At 46.8% G+C, this 24,796-nt stretch overlaps 2 protein-coding genes across 3 annotated transcripts in view; one reads left to right on the top strand and one right to left on the bottom strand.

Moving 5' to 3' along the window:
* Window positions 1–1,528: 1,528 nt before the first annotated feature.
* ATP1B1 (ATPase Na+/K+ transporting subunit beta 1) lies at window positions 1,529–16,677 on the top strand. The gene is made up of 6 exons (XM_027727571.2): window positions 1,529–1,838; window positions 4,428–4,556; window positions 11,577–11,732; window positions 12,464–12,648; window positions 14,539–14,619; window positions 15,274–16,677. The coding sequence occupies exons 1-6, from the start codon at window positions 1,739–1,741 to the stop codon at window positions 15,538–15,540; spliced, it is 918 nt and encodes a 305-aa protein (XP_027583372.1). The 5' UTR covers window positions 1,529–1,738; the 3' UTR covers window positions 15,541–16,677.
* NME7 (NME/NM23 family member 7) overlaps window positions 16,491–24,796 on the bottom strand; it is a 92,614-nt gene continuing 84,308 nt past the window's right edge. For both annotated transcript variants that reach the window (XM_027727567.2, XM_039388451.1), the window contains exon 12: window positions 16,491–16,752. In XM_027727567.2, the coding sequence (XP_027583368.1) occupies window positions 16,720–16,752 (33 nt within the window). In that variant the 3' untranslated portion in view covers window positions 16,491–16,719. The remainder of the gene's footprint in view (window positions 16,753–24,796) is intronic.

Below are 24,796 nucleotides of genomic sequence, written 5' to 3'. Positions count from 1 at the left end.
CCTTGAGGGTATCTGGCCTATCTGGACCCAGTAAGTTAAGGCTGACAGCCTAAAAAAGTAGGTCTCAGTTGCTTCAGAGGCTGGTTCTGGTCTGTAGCCATGGATCACTTGGAGAAGGATACCACATTATGATTTGTCCCCTGACTACTAGTTTTAATGGCTTAGGGAGGGTAGGAGACAATGGTGGCCACTTCTTGAGAGCTGAGAAGAACATGCTTGAGTTGGCTGGGTGGTAGGGTGGTGGTCAGTTCCAGGTTAGGTCATTCTTGCAGGTAATCTCCAGAACATGCACCTGATAGGTGGTACCAAGGAACGGCCCATCTTATACGCATTCAGCGCCAATTCCCAGATCTCAAAAAAAAGGAGGGTGGAGTTAAAGTATCAGGAGCTTAAGGGCAAGAAAATGTGGAATACAATGTTGCAATCCAATAGGAAATTCAGAGGTAAAACCAATATGCTTGGACTTCCAGATGTAATTTAACTGTCCTGTAATCCTGACCATGGGATCAAGGCACAGTAGTTAATTGTGATCGCAGAGGTGTCCCTGCAGAGAAACCCCAAGCCCCTGCGGGCTGGGCCGAGGGTGCGGCGTGGCGTTTGTGCAGCGCCCTGAAGGTCACCCCGCAAGGGCGGCTGCGGCTGTCGCGTGTGTGAGTCGTGTCCCCCCCACCGGGTACAGGGGACGGGGAGGTCCCGCCGTACCCGGGGAGCCCCTGCCCGGCCGCCCCTCCCGGCAGGTGCTCCCAGCGCACGGGCGGCGGAGCGGGGCCGGGAGGGGAGCGCTGTTTGCGTTCGATATTCCGCAGCCGCGCTACACGTGAGCCCGGCGGAGCGTGGCGGGGCCGGCGGCTCGTGCGGGGCCGGCGGCTCGTGCGGGGCCGCCAGGACCAGGAGCAGGAGGAGGGGAGGGAGTGAGGCGATGCTCAGCAGCGCCCGGCCGATCAGCTCTGTCGCGCCGAGCCGGGACCCACTGGGAGCGGGAGGGGCGGGAACGCCGGGAACAGGCGGGCACGTGCGCGGGCCCGCGCGCTCACGCGCGTGCAGCTACGGCCGGGCAAGGGGCGCGCGCCCGTGTCCCGCGGGTGCGCGCACCCCCGGGCACCCGCGCACACGGGCACACAGACGGGCACACAGAGAGATGGGCGCACACACAGACGGGCACACAGACAGATGGGCGCACACACAGACGGGCACACAGAGAGATGGGCGCACACACAGACGGGCACACAGACAGATGGGCGCACACACAGACGCCCGCCCCGCCGCAACCCAGCCCGGCGGATCAGAGCTGGAGTGCGCGGCAGGGCGGCGGCACCGACTCACGCTGCCGGAGCCGGTGCCGCAGAGCCCCCCGCCGCCTCTCCCGCCGCCGCCGCCGCACCCCCAGCGCGCCCCGCCCGGCCCCGGGGCCCGCCCCACCCGCGGCAGACCCCTCCTCCGGACCGTCGGCGGGCGCGCATTGGCGAGGCAGCGGGCGGGGCGGAGCCCGCGGTGTATATGAAGGGGCGCGGCGCGGGGAGCGCGGCTGCTCCGTGCCCCGTGCGCTCCGCCGCGCTCCCCCCGCCGCTCCCGCGTCCCCCCGGCCGCTCCCCCGCTCTGCTCCGCCGGGCCGGCGTCGCCGGGGCGGGCGCACCCACCCGCACCTTCCTGGTGCCGCGGAGCCCGGCCGGGCCCTGCCCGCTCCGCCCCCCGAGGGCTGTAGAACTCTCCACGCCGCTCGCCCGCCCCGCCGCTCGCCATGGCCCGCGGGAAGGCCAAGGACGGTGACGGCAACTGGAAGAAATTCATCTGGAACTCGGAGAAGAAGGAGCTGCTGGGCCGCACCGGGGGCAGCTGGTGTGAGTGCGGGGCCGGGGGGCGGCGATGCGGCGGGCGCTGCAGCATGGCCCCGGCGCTCCGCCTCCGCCGGCTGCGGCGGGGCTGCGGCCGGGGCGGGGGGGGCTGGGGACGGGGCGTCCCCGCGGGGCGAGGGAGGGAGGGACGGGGTCCCCCTGCCCGCTCCCCTCGGTGCCCCGTGGGACCACGTGGGGGCCGGCGGGCGCTGACCCCCGAGTGCGGCTCCAGGTGGGGCCGGGGGTGAGGCAGGGTCGGGCCGACCTTGTCTGAGGGCGCCTCGTCCTTGGGTCTCCTTCCTTTCCCGGCGGCTGGCCCGGCCCGGGAGCATCGCCGTCGGGGGAACCTGACCTCCCAGCCCTCATCTGCTGTAGACTGCACAGTGGCTTTTTCTCTTTTTTTTTTTTTTTTTTTTAATATTTTCTCTGGATAAATGAAATCAAGCGAGTTTTAGTCCGCCGAGAGGTAGCAATTGACTTCTAATGTCTCCGCAAGAAGGAAATGGCTCTATGTGTATTCCTGATTACATGCTCATGATGTATCCCTGGGTGCTGTACAAATAGCATTTACACTACAGAGGCTTTTAACAATTTCTTTATGCAAATAGACAGTCTTCCAGTTGCTGCCAACCACAGCTGCTGTTGCCACCCTTGCGATGTTGAATTCAGCTCCTGTTGTAATGGATCAGCTGGAGATGCCACATCCAGAGCCGCCAGCTCTGGTGTGCGGACTAGAGCAGGCATCTGCCGTATCTTTACGTGAGCAGAATTGGGTTGTGGGTGCGCATGGATAGGTATTTTCTGCTCCTGAGGCACCAGGCAACTGCGCAGTGCTTCAAACGCGGAGGCTGAACCAGGTCCTTCTCCCAGAGTGCCAATGCCTATCTGCCTAGGACTGATTTGCCTTTGCTGAGTCGATCTGCAGGCTGATGATCAGATTCTTCTGTTATAAGCCTACCTGTTGCAGGAGGCTTTCTATTTCAACCCTATGGTGCTCGATTCCTAGACCCACTGCATTTTTTCTGAGACCTTGGAGTGGTTTTGACCTTTAAGGTGTCTTTGGCGTTTGGAGCATCCTGGCTGGAAACCTGATTAAATAAGCTACCTCCCAGCGTTTGCCTTTTGATGTTACAAAACTCAAAGGCATTACGCTGCAGACAACAGCATTAGTGTTTGGTTTGTTACAACAGCACCTCCTATGACCGTGCTCTGGAAAAAATTTCCACACGTCCCTGACGTCACTGCCATTTGCTTTACGCTGCCTGGATACCAAAGAGTGCTTTAACTCCTGGAGCACCACGTTACTTCACCCAGCTCTGCCCTCCAGCCCTGGCTGCCTCCTCTGCCTCTGGTGCACAAGAGGAAGACAAGAGGATGGAGTGCCTTTCTGACAGTGTTCCTCAGCCTCTGTGTCGCTGGCTGTCCCTCCTGCTTGCCTGTCTTTCATAGACTTTAAACGACCAGAACAGCCAGCTTTCATTGTGAGGCTTCTCCAGTGAGGTAGCTTTATTTTTTTATGATGGGGCTGGGGAGTGAGGAGAAATACTTCCACCTACTTCTTCCTCCCCTTTCCTTGTCGCTCATCACTTCAGGTCCTTCAAATAAACCACGTCTGTTTTGTTTGTAACTAGATAAGGACAGTCTGAGATCAAGCAGGCTCACTCTCAAGTACTCTTTGGCCTCTGCTTTTTCCTGCAGCCTGATTAGCATATAGTTGCTTGGCATGGGCTGGTTTATCCTTGTGGGCAGCCTGGTGATGCATAGTATGGCATGTTACTGTGCAGTTAAGCAGTTGAGATAATCCTTGTAAACTGGTAACTGATACCTGGAGTCTGAGCCATTCTGCATCTCTAGTCTCTTCTCTGTTCTTCCTACCCTCTGCCCCCCGCCCCAAGATTGTTCGAGATATTCCCTTTAGACCGAAACTACATCCAATCTTCTTTATTATTCGCTCTTTAATTGGTGTGACCAGTGCCAGAGTGCCTTTGTAGGTACACAAGACTGGTGAATCTGCAGTACTGTGACATGTTATGAGTACTTTCCCTACATTTGAGATGGAGTACTGGAGCTAATTTGGGCCTGAATTCTCTTCCTGTTGTCTTTATTGGAAGTGATAGCTTGAATTACTAGGAGACATCAGGCTTTACAATTGCTTGTAAACCTGAATGAAACATTTACTGCTACTGTTCCCAGAAATAGCTCTGAACCCCAAGCACATCCATAGTATGGCCTTTTGCTCTTGGGCACTTGGATCACAATCTGTCAGCTGCAAGAGCCCGCTATGGTAGTTCTGGGTCAGCCAAGGGATCCTTTAAAATACGAGGGAATGTGGTTTAGTCTTTATGATCCCAAATCCTGATTTGTGGATTTCTAGATTTTCAGGGACTTGTGCTTTCTGCCCCCCAAACAACTGGAGTGATTTACATTTCCTGTGCATCAGGGCATAATCTCACTGTTACCTATATGTCTTTTGAACATCTGAATTCAGTGTGCTGGCTCTTCCTTATAAGTGGCAAAGGTGGGAAATTCTGTCCTGAAACGTGACTGCTGTGAGGGCTTGATTTGATTTCTCTTTCTGTTTGTTTTCTCTTGCAGTTAAGATCCTCCTCTTCTATGTCATCTTCTACGGTTGCCTGGCAGGTATATTCATTGGGACCATCCAAGTGATGTTGCTCACTGTCAGTGAATTTGAGCCCAAATACCAGGATCGAGTGGCACCTCCAGGTAACTAAATAGGAGGCCTGTGTTTGACTTGGTGCAAGCTGTTCTGGGGAGGCGGGGTTGGTTACTCACCTCAAGAAGGAGGATGAAATAAGCATGTCGTTGCTGCAACACATATTTGTAGGGGGTGGGTATGTTCTCAGCCTTCTGTGTTAGCAGTACTGGGGCTCGAAGGCAATCCTGCTAGATTTAAAGGTTGCATCACATGAAGGATGTCTCCTCTCTGAGAGGAGCTTAAACTTGGTTTGCTTTTCCCTTCCCCTGTGCCAAAGTGATGGAGTGAGGAACTGGCTGTATGAGGAAGCTAAGTTCAGTTTTTCTTTCTTCATAGCTACTCTGTTCACATGGGTAAGTGAAAGGGACAAAGGCAAAATGTTGGGGTTTTTTGGTGGAGCTGGCATGCGCAAGTAGGAATCCCGGTTCTGGTTGTGCTTACTGACTTGTATTATCCAACACTGAACTACAGTGTATGATCTAGAGGTGGGGGTAGCCTCCACTAGTGGGTATTTCAGTTGACTGTGTCGTGGGAGGTTAAAGGTGGGTCTTTTAGCTGCTATTATATGACCTGTCTTTACATAGACAAAAGAAATCTCTGCTCAGAATTAAAATGATGGCCTTAGCAGTGTCTGTGGCCTGCCTGCCTTGGGTGGGGGCAAATGGAGCGAGTAACCCTTGCCGCAGGTTCCCTGCTCCGCCTGTCCAGGCTGCGCTGCGCTATCCGATCCCGCCGCAGCCAGCGGCGGCTCAGAGCGCGGGGGGGAGCTGCGCAACTGCTGCTTTCCCACATCACAAATGACCTTGAGGCTGCTTGGCACTGGGGATCCTAACGATCCGTCTCCAGTTGCTCTGTAAAACAGTTCAGAAGCTTTTAATAACAGTGGTATTTAAGTGACAATTGTGAGGCTGATGGCTTGTAGCTACAGGAGTTGGCTCTGGTGCTGCACTGTGTCTTACAACCCTGCCGTCTGCAGTGCTGTGAATCTCTGCCCTAAACACAGGGAATGAATGTCGCCATCACCAAATGGTGTTAGATCTGGGCGAAGGATCATCTTTTGCAAATAAGTGCTTTTCCACCAGCACTTTTTAAAGACAGAACAGAGACTGGAACAGCTGTGTTAGCGTGTGGCACTTCTTCGTGTACCACCATTGCTGGGGTAAATGCTGCCTTAAGCACTGAAAGTGGTCTTTTCATCTCTAGCGGGCCCTGACATTTGCAGGAAAGACTGTCACTGATACTGCCCAGCTGCATCTGAAAAGCCAACATGGCTAATGGTGGGGTAGTTGTTACTTAATAATGTATTTTTCCCCGGCTGAAGTCCAGTGGTCTCACCAGACATGAAATAATTAGCGAAGAAACCCATGGATCTTGGGTCTCATCCAGATAGACCTGCTGTTTAGCCAGATGTCACATAATTACTCATTCTAGATAAACTGTTTGCTTTCTGTGAAATACCAGTTTACAATCCAATTTCAAAGCAACTCTGGTAAAATTTCTGTGAAAGATTTCAGCCTGCAGAGGATTTTTATTCATCTCTTAATTGCATACTGCACCAGTTTTTCTGGGGCTCTTTTTTTTTCTAAACAAAGAAAAGGAATTGAATTTCAAGACGCTCTTGTAGCGTGTACTGCAGGAATCAAAATGGAGGAACAATGAAAAGGTTATTGGGAATCTTTTGTAATGGGCTTTTAGGACATGTACTGAAATCAAGGAGAACAAAATCCAGCTCCCTGAATATATGACAGTGGGCAGCCACTAAACAAGGGCTTTGAACCAAGCTGCAATGTCACATGCGTACAACTTCAAGGAAATAATTATTATATTAATAGCACTGGGCCCTTTTGCAGGGCATTATGCGACAGCTTCTTCTACAGATGTGGACAAGCTGGGTGTAAGGCATGGTGCAGGCTGGCTCTTTATGTCCAGTATGTTCCTTGTCCTGTAGCACAGCAGCCATTAGACCACAAGTCAAAAATAGCCCTTTGATGTAAGCTTTCAGAGAGATGGACATGGTAGCGAGTTGCTGCACTGCTGTCTTTGGGAGGTCAGCAATGCCTATATTCCCCTGCTGTGCAGGATTCTCCCCTGTGCTGCAAGCACAACTGCTGCTCTTACAATGAACGCACATGGGACCGGGTTCACTGCTGCACTTGGTGAGCACCAAACTTAAATTTTTTGTGATCTAAGACATCTGTAGATGATTAACTGTATAAAATAGGATGTTGTGCAATTCTAATTCCTAGTTCTTGTGGGAAAATTTGCAAGCTGAGTAAGTATATTGGCAGCTTGATAAAGCCCTGGATTTTCTAGGAAGCCAGAAAACCGGGTTTTATTCTTGTTAGAATGCTCTGTCCTTCTTGGGCAAGTCCCTGTTGTGTCAGCCCAGAATATCCGAGAAAGGGGAAACTAGACTTCCCTTCAGGGTTTGCAGGAAAAAATGCTGTAGGGGCTGCTAGAATATCATTCTTGTTCCGAAATACAACAGATTTCGTAACAGCAACAGAACCTACAGGGTGTTTTATTGAGTTATTGACATGGCTATAACATTGAAAGCCATAAAGTGCTATTTTTGTAGCCAAGTGTCATTAATATGGTAATTGGTTTCTGCATTGAACACAACAGGAATGTTATGCAGGGCTTCAGGGCAAGCTGAGTATTGTACCTTTCCATTATACTATTTTTTTCCTTCTTTTGTCTTGCGGTGGAGGAAGGGATGGTGCAGTTCACCTTGTCCAGCCCTGCCATTGCGACAGCCCCACCTCCCAGCTCCACGTGTGCTGCAGGCTCAGACTCCACTTTAAGCACAGAGGACTTACCCTGCTAATAGGGAAGGATGAGGATATTGCCTCTTAAACAGTGTACTGAGTGTTTAAAAAATAATCCTCCATTCTCCTCCTCCCCTTCCCCATCCCAATATCAATTGGGCTGTGTATCCTGCCATCTTGTGGTGCGAATCCCGTGGAACAGCATCTGGTTATCCCATCCCTGGGGCTGGCACAGGGGACAGAGCTCACTGCTGCCTGAGGCACTTTGTAAGTGGTATCTGGAAGGAAGAATTCCCGCCAGGGGATTTCAGGTGTCCCTGCTTCAAGTGCCGCCTGGGCAGTGAGTGCGTCATGGAAAAGGCTGCTCTGGTATGTGTCCCCCACTTGGTTTATTTAGCCTGGAGAGCAGCAGGGAGGTGGCAGGAAGGCCTCAAAGGAGCATGTGCTCCCTCCTGTGAAGTTGCACTTCTTTGCTTCTATCTCTTGTTGTCTCAGCACCTATGCTTGGAAACATCTCTGAATCTCAATTCCAGGCATGTTACTATCAACCAGGTTTTGCTGCATATGTAGAACACTTGCACCTGCTTTTTGCACTTTGGGGATTAAGTAGAGGGTGACTGGAAGCTTGGAAGGACATTGCTTGGTATGGAGGCTTTTAAAATCTATCCTCATTTAGTGAGCTGGTGGGGGAAGGTAGGATGTCGTGATCACTCAATTTGTCATCTGTGTCATCCCAGGAGTGTTCAGACTCATTCTGAACCAAGATTACATGGTGCTTAGAAATGACCATTGTATCATGAAGCAACAGAGGTTACTACAGACTTATACAACCATTCCTAATAACAAGCCTGACTTCCCACTATTAGTTTCTTTCTCTTCACCCTGAGGACACATTCACCTAAAGTCTTACTCTTACAGCTTAAAATGATAAAATCTCTGTGGAGAATTGTTTTTTAAATGAACTTGAATAAATGTGATTTTTAATCTGCAACAGTATTTTGGAAGTGGAACTGTAGCTGAAAAAAAAAAAAGCCAAATGACTTTACATGCGTTTTTTTGGTGTTTCATATCCTTGTATACTCACAGAAAGCCAACAGAAAGTGGTGTCCATTCCCAAGTCAAGGCATCACTCATCATTTATGTGGACAGTGTCAGTCAAGTGAAGATGGGAATGAATCATTTCCCAGCAAGAAACTCTTAAGAGCCAACTGCAGCGACTTTCTAGTTTGTCAGTATTTTAGCAATAAGCTGATTCCTTCCTGTGGGAGGAAGAGCATCACCACACGTGACACCATCGTGCATCTCTGGTAATAACATGAGATACGGAACTGCGTGCATACATTGTAGTCTGAAGGTGGGGAGAGGGTTTAGACTCCTGAAAGCACTTGAGGCTTTGTTTCTTTTCTTCCATAGGACTTCCTCATGTGCATGAAGCCCCTTAGAGCTTCATTCATGCCAGTAACTCAGTAACTCACTTACTTGGATGTCTAGTAGCCCATGGGAGGTAGCACTGTAATGGCTCAGATTAGTAATTTTTTTTCTTGTCCCTACTTGCTTCAGTTACCCGGTGGGGGTGATTGTTGCAGAAAGGTTAGTGTTCTCCAGAGGTTACCTTCTGTCATCATACAACACACTTGTTTTTTTACACAAGATTGCTTAAGAAGAATTCAATGATTGTTCTGCTCTGATAACAGCACTGAAGCTTTTATTTTTGGCTACGAGATGTACAGATGGAAAACAAAGAAGGAAGTAATAGATCAGTGCTTAGGGCTCTGCATTCAGTCAGTTGCAGGCATGTCAGAAGGGAGGTTGTGGTGGAAGCCAGTAAGTAATAACTTTATCCTAATTTTACAAATGTATTTTTTATGACAAGTCTTTCATCTTCATGAAGATTTACTTCCTTGCTTCATAAGTGGGAAGATTGATCTCCACTTTGCTCTTGTCCTAAACAAAGAAAGCACTGCTGTACCAAAGCCTGGTCTAGTCTAGTTCATCAGAGTACCTGCAAATGCCCCCAGTTAGGCAGAAAGTAGCCCAGCGATGGCCACAGGCTACTTGGCAGGAATGGTGGTTCCCTTGTGCTGGCCACTGGAAGAGCTTTGTGGTGGTACTGCCTGGGCTTCGGTGCAGTTCTGTGTGAACTTGCAAGACAGGGACGCTTTGGGATTGGAATCTGTTCTCCCAGCCAAGTCACTTGTCTATGGGCAGAGGGCTGGCTTTGGACTGTACCTATCAGTGGCTAGGCTCTCCTAAAGAGAGAACAGGGATGTTCTGGGTGGCTTTTACAGACCACAGGGTGTGTGTTGCTGACCTTCACCTTTGCCAGGCCTGTGTGGATGCCCTTATGTGTTACCTTGGCCAAGACAGGAAAGAGAGGTGGGGAGGTGCTGAGCAAAACTAACAGCTTAACTTGCCTGACCAAGCTTAACAAGCCTAGCCATGCTTTCTTGAATTTTTTTTTTTTTTTTGTGCATATATACACTTGAATGACAACACCTGTAACTTGAACTCTGGAAAAGGCAGACCTGGGAAGAGTACCCAACATCTGGCCTGCCTCTCCTGCAATTCTAGACAGCCATTTCAGGTGACTCTGAGCCTGTTGCTTCCCAGCTGAGTGGTAACATGAGAAAGGCCTGGCAGAATAGGATTTAAGTCCCTTACTAAAGTTGAATCTGGTGTATTTATTCTACATATATTTATAACTGTTTGTGAAGCAAGAAAACAAGTAATTGCTTGAAAGGGGGTTGAAAGCCAATGACTTTGGAAGGCAGGATGTAATTTTGCTAGTAGAATAGTAAGTTGCTTCTAAACTTTTAACACTCAACCTCGTCCGTTTGTATCAGAGGGAGTCTTGGGCAGTTAAAGCTGCTTCATGGAATAAAATGGGAAACACTCGAGCTCCTTGCTGGATGTCTCGCAATCTTTAGTGGCTGGGAACTGCGTTTAGGGGAACAAAGCTAATCTTTGTCCTAGGTTACAAATTCCAAGTTAGTGGGGGGGGTGGGCGGGTGGGGGCGTGGTGAGTTGGTTTGAGGAGGGACTAAGCAGAAGCACTTAACTAGCTTTGGAAAAATTGCTGGAGTCACAAGCTCTTGTGGGTTGGGGCCAACCAGCTAAGCTGCTGGAGTTTTGCACCAGAGGAACTTGTTGGCAACAGGCCTGTTCTGAAAGCTGTCGAAGCAAATGCTGCTCCCCTGCTCCTTTTCTTGATCTTACTAAAATGAAGATGACAAACTGAAATGAAGTCAAGACCTCAATATTTACTGTGGCTGCCATAAAAGCAGCATGAACTCGGTTCCCATTACTTAAGTTTTAAAGTGTTAGCCATGTGTCAATATATTCAATTAAAATGTGACCTAGACATTGCACAGGAGCAACCACTTCCAAGTTCCACAATGAAGGGAAAAGAAGTTGGTGCTTTTCATCATCTGGAGGCATTTCTTGTCTATAGTCCCTTCTCTTTTCCATGCATTATTTTTCTATTCATCCTCCTAAAGTTTAAAGCAGAGCCAGTTAATACAGTTCAGAATCTGGAGAGTCTTTTAAACAAAGTCTTCTGTGTAGTGGCATTTCCTACTCACCTACTTGGTGATGAGCTTCTGATGAGAGAGCTCAGAAGATGAGTTCTGCAGCCAGAAATACCCACTTAGGCAGTGAGAAGAGCGGAGGCAGCTATCAGGCTGATGAGTTTACTGAGGGAGAAAATGTCTCCTGCCCTGCATCCTACAAGACTACACAAAGACAATGTGGATTACAGCTAGCAGAGAGTGACCTGACTTGGGGAACCTCTCTTGTCTTTTATTGCAAGGGTTTATGAGTGGACAGCTCAGATGTATCCTAAACACAGTGTGTTTTGCAGGCTTTTAAGTCAACCTGTTAGGGATATGTACATTCTGTGTGGTTGGTCTTGCATGCAGACAGCTTCCCTTCTGTCCTTGAGGAGGAGGTGGAAATGCACGGTGGACCTGTGGTTGACTGTTTTTCTTGAGGAGAGCCTTGACTTGTAGCCTCCCTTCTGTATTTTGTGGGTTTTGTCTGCTTACCTAATGCGAACATTGTGATAAATATGCAAGACTGTTGTTAGAAAGAGGAGATATGAACTTCTCCTCTAGTGAGCTCAAGCTGTTTTTTCAAAGTTCGTAAGTCTGAAAAACAGAGATTATTATTAAGAGTTATGTTCTTGGTGTGCATTGTATTGCCTGGAGGCTGTGTAACCCTGAGGTGTACTTAATGTTTTCTTCCTGATTTTGCTTTTCTTAGGACTGACTCAAATCCCTCAGGTTCAAAAGACAGAAATTTCTTTTACTTTCGGTGATGCCAAAAGTTACGATCCGTATGTAAGGAACCTCGAGAATTTCTTAAAGGACTACAGTGCTGATCAACAAACTGAAAACATAGTATTTCAGGACTGTGGGGGTAAGTCTCGATTGTTTCCTATAGGATTCTGACTGATGCTTCTGTGTCAGGTTCACCAGAAGCTGAGAGTGAGCAGTGGTGGGCTTGGTCTTCAGCCGTTCCCTTTATTGCAGCCAGAGGCATGTTGGTAAACTGGCAGGTTCTGGTTTCAGTCATATGGCTGCTCATTAATTTTGTTTGGACAAGACCACAGCTTATTGTAGAGGTTATATGGCTGGCTCCCACATTTCACTTGGAGAAAGTTGCAGCTGACTCTCTGAAGCACGTGGTGCTGACCTTATCCTCTCTGAAAGCCATGGGGGTTTTACTCACAACTTTGCTAAACCCAGTGTTGGTCCTCTTGAGGAGATGCAGCCAAACATCTGGGAAGTGTTAACCTTTAATAAGTTATATCGAATCATGTGAATGAGACTATCACCTCATAATATGTGCATATCAAATCTGAGGGGAACCTGCTTGTAAAAGGTGACCAAAAAAAAAAGAATCTCTGAGCCAGGTGATTTCAAATCTTCTCTTGTGTTCTGGAAGTTATAAAACAAATCCCCGTGAAAAGTTGCTGGTCTGGGACCAGCCCCCACGTGGCAGGCAGCTGTGTGTAGGTCTGTGGTGTCACTTAACTGCCTGGGCAAGGGGGAAATCCAAACTACACTGGGAAGTATAAACATTGCTGTTCCTGACAAGCAAAAGATCACATTGCATATGGTTTCCTTTTCATTCCCCTGCTGTGACAGACACACCTTCTGACTACAAAGAAAGAGGACCATATAATGATGTCCAGGGTCAGAAGAAGGTCTGCAAATTCAAACGTGAATGGCTGGAAAACTGTTCTGGATTAAGCGATCCCACCTTTGGGTACAGGGAGGGCAAACCATGCATCCTTGTCAAGCTCAACAGAATTATTGGCTTCAAACCTCAGGCAAGTATCTCTTCCCTTTCTAGCAGAAGCTACTGATCAGGAGGAGGAGTTGGCTGCAGGTTTGCTGTGCCTGCTTTTGAGTCTCTGGAAAGAGATCAGTATTAAGCCCTTTCTGCAGAGGATAAATTTTGAGACCATTTAAGTAATTGAGTTTAAAAACACTTTTCATTACAAAGCAGTGAAAACTGGTGCACGTCAAGATGGTAACAAGTAGCAGTGAACCTCATAGTACAACTTCCTGGTTATTGATCTGGTAACTTCTGAGCCTGCTAATGGAGTTCCTGTAACAGGCTGTTTTGTTCAAACCATAAACCCCATTTTAAATTACTGTATGATTCCATAGGACCATCCCAGACCAACTCTATCTGTAGTAACATTAGTACTTTGTGTCATGCCCTGATCCACTCCATTCTTTCCTCAGGCAGTGTAGACTTGTCTGCCTTGCTAAAACTGCTTAATTAAATGATGGAGTGCTAATATTAACAACCAGACTGAAACACAGGCTATAAAGAGTAAACCACATTTGAAAGTCAGGCACAGCTGCAAGAACGGTGAGGAGATTTATAGGTTATTTAATGTGATTTCCCAGAAGCTATAGGATGTCTCTGTCACCTGGTTGCTCTGTGCTGCACCTGAAGGCAAATTTGCAGTAATGCTGAAGGATGTTAATCTGGACATGCATGGCTTTTATTTCTGGGTTTTTTCCCCAACACATTTAGATGCTAAAAATTTCTTCAAGAATTCAGTGTCAAAGCATGTGCTGTTGAATAAGGTGGCGTGCAAAACCTGCCACTCCATCTTCTGGAATGGAGAACAGTGCAAATGGTGTGCTACGCTGTCTTCACCACCATCTGTCAGGGCAGTCGAGGACAGGGAATGGTGCAGTCTAGCTAACAAGTCCTGAGGAACATTCTTCTTCTAGTGGAACCTGTCCCATGCTAAAATAAATGAGTTTAATTCTGGTTTATCTGATTTGTGGTGAAAACAGTGAGTGCATTTTAGAAGGAATGTGCTGTGCTTGGTATGTAGTGGCTGTGGGATGACATGAGGTGTGCATGTTTGGCTGGGGAAGCGAAGGGCTTGGTGTGTTCCTCTTTTCTTTGCCATGGAGCTCTGGAGAGCTCCAGACTGCATTAGACAGGAGGCTCTAGTCAAGGAATGACTTTTCATGTTTCATTTAGAAATGACATGTGTATCCAAGGCAGTATTTGTATTCCTCATTACATGCTCAGCAGAGACACTGTAACTCTTGTGCTGGGCAAGGTGTGTGTAAAGCAGATCTGAAACTGCAAGGTTGTCAAGCAAAACTACTGCACTTAAAGAGACCAAAGACCAACTGGGTTAATGGTTGGGCTATCAGAGTTGGCACTCACACCTTGCCCTGACACCCAGAGCTTTTGTCCTTGCTTGTAGGTGGTGTCGAAGTTCAGCAACACAGGGTGTGACTGCCACTCTTTGTTCTTTCTTCTGCGTTTCCAGTCCTGACTGCACACACCTGGCAGGCAGGTGGCAAATCCTCCACAGTGCATCTCTTCCTGCCAGTGCCTGAGCTTTGCACAAACAAGCCCTGCTAGCTATAGGCACTCTGCTGTGAAGCGCTTACCCCAGTGGCACCAGGGAATTAAAAATAGCCTGACCAGCTTGTATCCACAGCAGGTAAAGCTGTAAGAACAAGACAACAGTTCTGCTTGGGTTAAGTTCTCCTGGTTTTAGTTGTGTTACGCTACTTGTCCGTCCCAAGAACTGCCAGAAACTGTTGCCTCTGGAACTGCTCTAGAAAGGATTCTAGTTAACGTGTTCAGTTCTGCTGACCTTTGCTGCCACAAAGGTACTCTGGTCTGCAGAGGAGGGTCCACTCTGTAATGTCCCCTTGTTCTGGATTTCTTCTAGGCTCCAGAAAACGACAGCCTTCCTGTCGAGGTTATGGCAAAATACAACCAATATCTCATCCCTGTTCACTGCACTGCCAAGGTAAGTTGAAATATAATAGAGCGGAGTCATGAAGCTGCAGGGGATGACAAAGTCTTTGTCCAAGCATAGTTACCCCTCTCTGCCTTTCCACAGACATATGGGGTGGTTCTTGCTTGGGGTATCTCCCCCTCCAGAACAGAAGCTACTCGAAGTCCCACTGATGGATGAGTTTGTGCTGCCCTCACAGTGGGGGGTAAACCTAGGGCCAGATAGCTAAAGGTATCCTGAGAAGTAGCCATTTTGCTTTCAGGTGCTGTACTGAACCTGAAAAAAGGGATTCCAGGGAAGAGATTTCATACTTGGCATTTGTAAAGCAGCTGAGAAAGAGCAAACTTTAGCCAAAGGTTGTGCATTGATGTGACAGGAAGCTGTGGCAGTTTCCAGTTGCATATAGTGGCTGTGGTTTTAAATAAAGCAAGACCCTTTTCCTGTCTGAGGTGTGCAGGAAGGTGCTTATTGTGTGTGCCCTGATTAGATATCACTGACTTGTCCTCTCTACCACTGGGACATCCTCGTGCTGCCAAGGTGGGGGTCAGTGATGACCAAAGCAGAGGTCACAGTCTTGCTGGAAAACAAACGCCACTAGGGAAAAGGGCTGCCAAAGGAGGAGCGTGGGTGATTGTCATTGGTTGTGCTTCCTTTTCCCACCTCTAGCGAGATGAAGATGCAGACAAAATAGGCACGGTGGAGTACTACGGGATGGGCGGCTACCCCGGCTTTGGCCTGCAGTACTACCCCTACTACGGCAAACTGCTGCAGCCGCGGTACCTGCAGCCGCTCGTGGCCGTGCAGTTCACCAACCTGACCTACGACACGGAGGTGCGCGTGGAGTGCAGGGCCTATGGGCAGAACATCGTCTACAGCGACAAGGACCGCTTCCAGGGACGCTTTGATATTAAATTCGACATAAAAAGCAGCTGATTGTAAGCACAACTCTCTTCCTCCCCCCTCCTCCTCCTTCTCCTAGCCATTTAAAAAGGTTAAAAAAAAAAAAAGAACAAAAAAGAAAACCTACTAGTCTTGAACAAACTGTCATACGTATGGGACCTACACGTAATCTATATGCTTTACACTAGCTTTCTGCATTTACTAGGTTAGAATGTAAACAAAGTGTAGCAATAGCGACAAATATTTATTCTACTGTAAATGACAAAAGAAAACAAAATTGAGCCTTGGGACATGCCCATTTTTACTGTAAATTATGATTCCATAACTGACTTGTAGTAAGCAGTGTTTCTGGCCCCTAAGTATTGCTGCCTTGTGTATTTTATTTAGTGTACAGTACTATAGGTGCATACTCTGGTCATTTTTCAAGCCATGTATTGTATCTGTTTTCTACTTCTTGTGAGCAAAGATTTTTGCTGTCCAAGGTGTAAATACTCAATGGGACTAGAACTGGCATGATACTTCTCATTATTTTGTTCCTTTTCAAAGAAAGGCCCACCTGTGAGATGATATTTAACAGCACTCCATAAGGCTTCTGGCTTTTCTGTGGTGTTAGGGTATTTTATTTGGAGGGGTGGCAGGGGAAACTAACTTAAGTGAAGATAAAGAGAATAGATGATTGTGTACTGTGCTTTGTAGCGAATGCTGTCTCTCCACCTCTTCCCTCATCCTCCTGTATGCTGTGTGAGAGACTGGGTCAGGCTATCACTTTACTCAGTGATAGGCATAACTCTTTGCTTTGTATATTTTCTTTTCTTTCTCTTTTTTTTTTTTTTCCTGCTGAAGGCATCGCACACTGTGGTGCTAATGTCTTTATTGAATGTTTTAGCCATTTTCATGGTGGAAGAATTTTATATTTATGCAGTTGTACAATTTTATTTTTTCTGCAAGAAAGTGTAATGTATGAAATAAACCAAAGTCACATGTTTGAAAATAAAACTTTATTTTAAACTTTATAAAAGCAATGCAGTACCCCATAGAATGGTGTTAAATGTTGTCTAAAGTGCAAAACTCTATGTTCTAACATGTAATAATAGCCAGGAGTACAGTGCTCTTGTTGATCTTGTATTTCAGTCAGGTTGAAACATTGGACAAATAAATGAATGAACACACTGTTCTGTGTGCGTCTTTTGCAAGGGGTGAGGATGGAGGCTGTTAGTTGTCCAGAATCTTGAAGAAGTACTGCACCTATTTCAAAGAGAAAATACACTTTTATCAGTCCCAGATGGTCTCAGTGTAAGGGAGTTGAAACATCTGAAACATTGAGCTGTTACACATTAGCGCTGGTGTCTGTTAGTTACTTGTTATCCCCTCTCCTGGCCACTGAACCCAAGAAGTCTATTCCCTATTACTGCAAGCTCTCCACAGCTGGAGGCACAGGCCATGTGTTCTAGCCCTAACCACAAGTAAAATGGTTGATCCTCAGTGCAGGTTAAAGCTTCCTGAGGCAGTGTGTGCTGTGTAGCCAGAAGGCAGGGCGCACACTGAGGTCACAAGAGAGTTTCATGGCAGCAACTTGCACTGTGTTGCTGTTGGGCCAGTGGCCAGCACTGAGGACAGGCTGTGCCTGATGGGGCTGCTCAGATGTGACAAAACATGGCAGCTGGCTTTCTGCAGGAGTCAGGCTCGCTTTATGCTGCATGACGCAGATTACGGGAAGAATCTCTCTGTGTAATGTGGCAAAACGTGACTACCCTAGAGCAAGCGGCTTGATAAAGACTTCCTAATCTAAACTCACAATACCAGAAAAGCAAGATGCTAAGCTTTTTGCCATTTGCTAGAAGGAAAAGCCTGGTTTCAGTACAGACCATGCTGGTTTCTGCACTCCTTAAGATGTTTCGTGTTGTTCCCAAGGAGCAGGTGCCGGCAGAAATTGCACCTTCAGCTGTTTCATTTGCTGCTCTATGTTTATAGCAAGGCAAGGACTTAACAAACAAGCTGTGATGAAAGCTCTACAATATTTCCTGATGGAAGCTCCATCTGCAACAAGAGCTTCAGGAAAGCTGAGCCATTTTGGTGGGCTCCTCCTGCCACCATTTTGGGTGAGGAGTGGGGGTGTTGCTGCATGGCTCAACATTTGGTAGGATCAACTCTCCCTACAAATCAATTCTTAGGTTCACAGCCTGAGAGAGTTAATAAAACCCCACCAACATAACAACAAAAAAACCCCAAACCCATCAACCAACCAAAATAAACTACAAAACCCCCTAACTGCTTTATTTATATAAGACCCAAGTCACGGTTAGCTAATTTATCTCCTTTTAATTTTCTATGTAAGTGCAAAGTCCAAGCATGAACTACTAATAAAGATAGTGGCTTATTCCAGGGGTTGGGACGAACACTGTGGAAAACAATGCTTGTGTTGGCTTCAGTGAGCAAGTGTTGAAAAGGTCTTAGGAACTGCATATGAAATTAAGTAAAACCAAACCTTTACCCAACATCTCTGCCCCAATCACTTTCCCGTACCACATCAGTGAAAGCAGGATGGCTGCTCAGATCACTAATTAACCAGGCAGAAGGGCTGCACATGCCTGGCAGCCACCCGCTGAAAAGACCCACCTGTTCACAGGCTTCAGGACAACTCTGATACCAAAGGACCGTACCCCAACACCCCCCACAAAAGACACACACTCCGATATATCCCCTTTTCCCATTAGAAATGCTGCAGTAATTTGTCAGACCTAGTAGAGATAAAGCAATAAAAGGCTGCAGGATTATTTAAAAAAATTCCAAACAACCAAAGTCCAAAAAAACCTCACTCTACCCCCTCACCCCACCCCTGTGACAAGCAGGTATAGTCTCTTGGCTGGCCAACCAGCTCGTCCAGTGGCACCAGTACTTCTGGTACACAACAGTCTTGATACTAAAATGGCCTTTCACAAACTGGCACTGTCACAGTCTTGCTGGGCTAAGTGGATGATCAACAGCCCTGGGAGCAGAGAGGCTGCAGGCAGGGGAGGGGGTCAAGATGTGACATCTCATCAACTCAATTTGAAATATGCTTTGCCATCAAGACTTTTCTTTTAATATGTGCTGTATTGTCTGTAAAACTCCAGTCTCCTCAGAAAGGCATCGCCTTCCTTACTGCCTAATAGGACATTATGTTATAAACTGCCAGTTTGAACATGTTGTTCTTTCTGCCAGATTGACTCAACATAGTAAAGAATAATTGCAGCCATTAAAGTGAATTTCATCTCCCTTCTTGTTATATGGGACACCTGCATTTCATAGTTAAGAGAGACACACAAAACCACTAGTAAGATAAAAAGCAGAGAGAGAGAAAGATACACATACACACACATATATTTAACAACATAAGCCTTTAAGGATGTGTCTGCACAAACACTTGCACTAACACACACCAGCTACCAGTTTTACAGCTCTGAGCACTGGCACTTCTGGGCTTCTGTTCCCAGCTTGGCCCAGGGCACCTGGCCAGCACAGGCTGGGCACGACCCTCAGCGTGTGTGGGGAGCTGTGCCAACAGGAAAGAAAAAGGCCAAGTGCAGTGGAATTTGCTCCTTTGTGGATAATAAGTCTGTGTCCAGCCTCAGCCTGGGGTGCTGATACAACTGCTGCCACCACAGCCCATTTCCCTGCAATGGGGCAGGTTTAATAGAGCTGAGTCAACCCTCACCCCTGCCTGGGCTGCCTTGGCCACAGCTGCATAGCCTCCCCTGGGGTCAGTCCTGATCCACGGCTGCAGCACACACTGACACACGTGAATGCTGTCCTTGCCCAACGTCTGCTCACCTGCCATTAGCAACAAAAAGGTGTAGCGCTATTTTAGTTCCTAAAGGCCCTGGATTTCGTGCGACCAATTTTTCCAGGCCAGGCTAAACAACTCTGCTTACTTACAACCTGTGCAAACGCTCTTCCTCCTCAATTAGCTTTTATTGAATTGTGGAAGATCCACACAGACTGTACTGGTAAGGCTCAGACATCAGAACAAGCACACTATGTATTGTATACTGTTTAAACTAGTGCCAGTATGTTCTCTTTATATATAATTATCTTTATGTGGGTCAGCTGCCACCCAGCTCCCAGTAAAACCAGTTAAGAGCTGGCATACCTGTGGTACACAGGAAGGATCCTTCTCTCCAAGAACCTCACCCTTGGGAGCATGGCAGTGCTGGACAAAAACCACCAGAACTTACCCCACTCACACGGCAACAAGTATGGTGTTATGCAGAAGAATCAATACCAAGGATTTCAGCATTACCAAGAGATTTGAGGTGTCCCAACTTATGAGGCCCCAGCTGGAGACAGATTGAAGAACCTCCATTCTAAAAGCACCAGGTCCTTTTCCAAGGGGATCTAGAACTTGAAGATACTTGCATCAAGCATCCAGATGGGGGTTAGGCATTCCAAAGTACTCTGTATTTTAGGAAATAGTTACTCTCTTTGCAAGGGTCTGAGCATAGTACAAACCATAAAAAAGGGAGCTGTGTCTGTACAAAACAACAAGCCTCACATTTGCCTAAGGGCAAGGTCAGCCTCTCTGAGCCTAGCACACCTCTGGTGTTTTTACAGGACCCAAGGATGGCAAACCCACACCAGGAACAGATCTGAAAACAATCTGATGCATTTCACAGATGCCACCCAAATGCTCTTCACATTCAGGTGTGCTCACTCCTTCCCAGGGATGAGACAGGATTAAATTTAACATCAGTACTCCCCTTACAGATCCCAGGAACCATCCACCTGCTTTACAGCATTGCAGCTATGCCCTCTCTAGCTCCTGTTCAGGGACAAATAGCAATAATGCTCAGGAAGTATCAACGGGTGAATAACCATGACCTTCTGGCTCTGACCCTATAAACTGCTTCACCGAGGAGTGGCTGAGAGCTGCTTCAGTTCTGTGAAGTGTGCTTGTCACACACACTCTATGCAAAACTCACGTAAACAAAGTTGGCTGCTCTCTCTGAGCACTTCCACTCAGTACCCCAAAGTTTCAGGAGTTAATACAGCAGGCAATAAGAAAATCCAGTCTAATGCCCTGGCTGAGCACAAACAACTATCATCTGAATAAAAGCATGGGAAGGTTGGGCAAAATTAAAAAAAAAGAGGGAAGCAACAAGTGAGACAGTTTTCCAAAAGAGAGAAAAACATCTTAATATTAACGCATGACGCAGCACAGACACAAAGTGTGTCTGAAGATTTCGAGTATAAGAATTACAGGCACCTACAATTTAATTCTCCTTCTGCCCAGAAAACAAAGCAAACAGCAGTGCTGATGAGAGGTGCCTGCTGAGCAGCTTTGGAGTCAAGTGCTTTCGTATACAGAAGAACAGACCAAGGCACACCTTGAACTGTACCAGTACTTCATACAGGCAGCATTACAGCTTTCCTCAAAGAAAACCTCAGCACTGAAAGGATACCTCAACATTCACAGTCCATTCCCCCTGTTCCCGTGTCCTGGCTGGTTTTGGTAAGAGGCCCTGTTAGTATCATTCATGGCAAAACAAAGGGGGCTGACAGGGAGACGTACTAGCAAGAAAAATGCTGAGTTCACAGATTCACTTCTCATCCATCACCAGAAAGACAACGGCAGTTTCAGTCCTTCCTCATCTCTGCCAAACCAAAACTGGCAGCTGGGAAAGTCTTTTTCATCCCTGTTTGCATGTAGAGCATGTCAGTAATCTCGGTGCTTTCCATGCAGCTGGACAGATGCTCAACAGTACCCTGTCCCCAAAACCACCACAAAACTGTATCTCCTTGACTGCATCCAAGCACATGATCCAGAGAGTCTTTGCTGACTTGAAATTTCAGCATCAGTACACGCTCCCCAAACACTTAGGTCTGATAATTTTTTACATGTTATCTCAGTTTGAGGTCACAAGTAGAAAAAAAAAAATCTCTTTTTTGCCCATTAATCTCGATTTGTACATCAGCATGAACTTGCCAACGCCGTTAGCAAGCACACTTGCTAACACCCACAGTGCACTCCAGTTACAGTTCACTCAGCTGATTCACATGACTAAATCATTAGATTAAAGACCAAAAGCCCCATGGAGTCATACCATCCTTTGAGCCACAAGCAGTCCAGAAATAAAAATGGTTGTCGAAAAAGAGAGCCTTCTTACTCACTGTAGTATGTGTTTGGAAAACAAAGAATTATTTTCCCACATAAACCTGAAGAGGGTTAAGTCCCAGGAAGTTTGTTCAAAAAAAAGGGAAAGTTCATCACTCCTACCTCTCTCTCAAGTGTCATGCAATGTAAGAAATAAAAGCTGATCAGGCTGCCCAAGGCAGAACTATTTGTACACACACACTTCAACTATCAAAGCTAATTTCTTAAGTAAAGCTGGGACAAAATCCCCTATGTACCAAACCCCCCAACTTCACAATGGAAGATTTTATTAAAGAAACACTACAGGGTAACACAGAGCACTTTGTGCTTTTATGCTGTGTGCTCTTAACACAGTCACCTCAAATGCTGCATATGGTTATGTTCAACTCTGAAAACACAGCGGAAGAGAAAGGTAAGGAAAGCTATTAGGAAACTGTACCATAAAATAAAAGATAAGAAAAATCTGAATTCCAAACAGGATGGAAATGAGAGGACAAGACAGTAGTTCATTACACCGCAATCAAAACACCAAGAAAGTGAGTTTTATGCTGTTTACTCTGATATACTCTAAGAAAAATAAGTGAACACCAAAACTTATTTAAAATAATAAGGTGTTGTTTTTACATCATACGTAACTACTGTGCTGACCCAGACCACTGATTTTTGAAGCATAGATATTTGTAGATTTAACAAGAAGGTACAGGTTCACTGAATCTCCCCACTTCACAACATAAACTAACTGCTCAGTAGCAGGAACTAAATATTGTAGCCCAGGACTCTCCCACCAGTTCTACTCCTTCTTTAGCAACATCTTTGGTAACCATCAGAACACATCACTGGCCTGGTAGAGCCACTGGAATGAAATAAAGTGTAAGATCCCCACTCCCATCACACACGAAAAACTACAACGTGACAGCAAGTACTGCTTTCCTAAGAATCCCAAGCAGCTCACTGAGTCAATCACAGAGGATTACTGCCTCTGCACTTCACACTTATCTTGCGTGCCTGCCTCAAAATCAGAAGCTCCTGTAAAAGTCTTGTAGGATGCCCTCAAATTAGTGAGCTTAGGTGCAGACCACATGCAAGACGCAAGGCACCACCAGTGCCAGTGCAAGCTGCAAACACGTCCTGAGCACTGGACAAAAACACTGGAAAGGGCCCCTGCTGCTAGCACGTGAAGTATCTAAGTAAAGCTGGGTTTAGATGTGCTCATACAAGCCACAGACATCACCAATGCTCAGCGAAGGCTCTCCAGCCTGCTCAGAGAGCACTGACAGTCATGGTCCTCATGAGCTACTAGATTATGGCTGATAAAGGAGGAAGTGGTCACAGAGATAACAATGTGTTTCCACTCGCATCACAGATTCAAGCAAAGATGGAAGAAGTCAACAAATAAATGAAGCAAAAGGTAGCCAGCATTTAAAGCTCTTCCTGAGCAGCCACGATGTTCGGCAGGGGATTATTTGGCCAGGACTCAAAAGGCTACATCTAGCAACAGTGTAAAAGTTAGGACAGATAAGAGAGTAACAAAATATCCTGAGAGAAACTACCAAAAGCACCATCAGTGGTGGTCTTCCGTGCACCATCAGAAACCCCTGAGTTGACTGTGGCTCACTGTGCTGATAGGAAACATTCCATCAAACTACTGGCATAAATTCCCCTAGCATTAGTGCTCAAAGTACCTTCTGAGATATGTCACTGAATCTAGGAAGCTCCATTCCCCTGTGGAATGGCTCTGTATTAAAAGGCCAAGAGTTTGTTTCAAATCTCAGCAGCTTTCTGTGATTTCAATACTCCCGTTGAGTGCTAAACCACTTACCATCATGACAGAACTAGAGTCTTGACACCTCAGTGATCAAGTTACTATTCAATAGCTGGACTGAGTAAGACAGTTACTAGAGGAAGCCTGCAGTTCCTGGTTTGTGGTTGGATAGTCTTGGCGCACTGCCTCTCCCTAGAACAGCAGTAATTGGCATCAATGTGGAGGGAAAACTGCCCACTTCGCAGTTTTTTAGTGGCCAGAAAACTCTGGCCACTTAAGAGAATTGCCTCTTGCTCAGAGACTTCCCTACATACTTGTAGCTACATCATTCCTGCCTATATGCCAGTGAACTTAGGGTTAAAGAAGAAGAGAAAGAACGCAGCTCTTACTTGAAACCAGAAGATGCTAGGCAACTTTGAGGAGTTCTAGACTACAGCCAACACCCCTGTCAGGTGATCACTGCCATCCTGTTCTGTGTTTGCACAGCTGCTAGCACAGGACCAACATAGCCAGTGTCTAAGCCCTCAGCTCTATGACAGCACAAAACCAATACTGGAATGACGCTACACTTTGAATCATGAGTTATTATTACTTATGAAAGAAGAAGTGGTTTCTAGAGCTTGACAAAATTCTAAACTTAAGATATCCCATGGTGTTATCATCCATGAGATACGGGAAATTTTGTTCACAGTCTTTCATATTAACATATGTTTGGCTTTGGGTTTGTCCTCCCATGTTCCACATACATTTGAACACATGAATGCAGACAGCTGACAAACTCTCCTCTTAATTACTGCTGGTTTACAGCAGTCAGTCAAGGAAGCTGCACCGACAAGGGAAGGGGTACAGGAAGTACTAATATTTGCCTATTTGATCTCTGAGAGACGTGGGAGGTGCAACTGGCTGAGGTCAATAATAGGAATCCACATAAAAATGTATATGCATCTCACAACAGTGTCTGCTACAGGACAACGGTACTTCTCTTATGCCCCAAATAAAGTGCAGGGCCCCTTGCTTTAGAAACTAATTATATTCTGAGCTTCTACGTACCTGTGTAACTACAGCACCCCCTTACTGCTTTTGCTGTATTAGTTATTCCCCTGGGCTTTTTTCTCTTCTTTGCTGTAATCTGCCCATCATGCAGATTAGTTGCAGCCCAACTGTTGCTACGCTTCAGCTGGAAGAAGAGGAGTAATGGAAAGAGGATCTGGGCTTTTTGGTCTAAAATGAAAACATGCTGAGAGAAAGAAAGAAGGCAGCAGCCTCAAAGACACAAACTGGGCCTCAAATGAGTTATCAAGAATTGTCACGCCTTCCCTCCGCCTTGACCTCCCCTCCACAAAATTACCTTGCTCAGCGCAACACAAACACGTGCCAAAAGCCAAGCCCTGTTTATC

This window comes from Pipra filicauda, unplaced genomic scaffold (assembly GCF_003945595.2).
Source record: "Pipra filicauda isolate LSUMZ 115617 unplaced genomic scaffold, ASM394559v2 scaffold64_size3178608_pilon, whole genome shotgun sequence".
Classification (NCBI taxonomy): domain Eukaryota; kingdom Metazoa; phylum Chordata; class Aves; order Passeriformes; family Pipridae; genus Pipra; species Pipra filicauda.
Note: the sequence above shows the minus strand (reverse complement) of the source record. Positions and strands in the feature narration are given on the sequence as shown.

Coding starts and splice junctions, on each gene's coding strand:
- ATP1B1 (XM_027727571.2), top strand. CDS start 1,739: ATGGCCCGCGGGAAGGCCAAGGACGGTGACGGCAACTGGAAGAAATTC. Junction 1,839..4,427: donor CCGCACCGGGGGCAGCTGGT/GTGAGTGCGGGG, acceptor TTTCTCTTGCAG/TTAAGATCCTCCTCTTCTAT. Junction 14,620..15,273: donor CTGTTCACTGCACTGCCAAG/GTAAGTTGAAAT, acceptor TCCCACCTCTAG/CGAGATGAAGATGCAGACAA.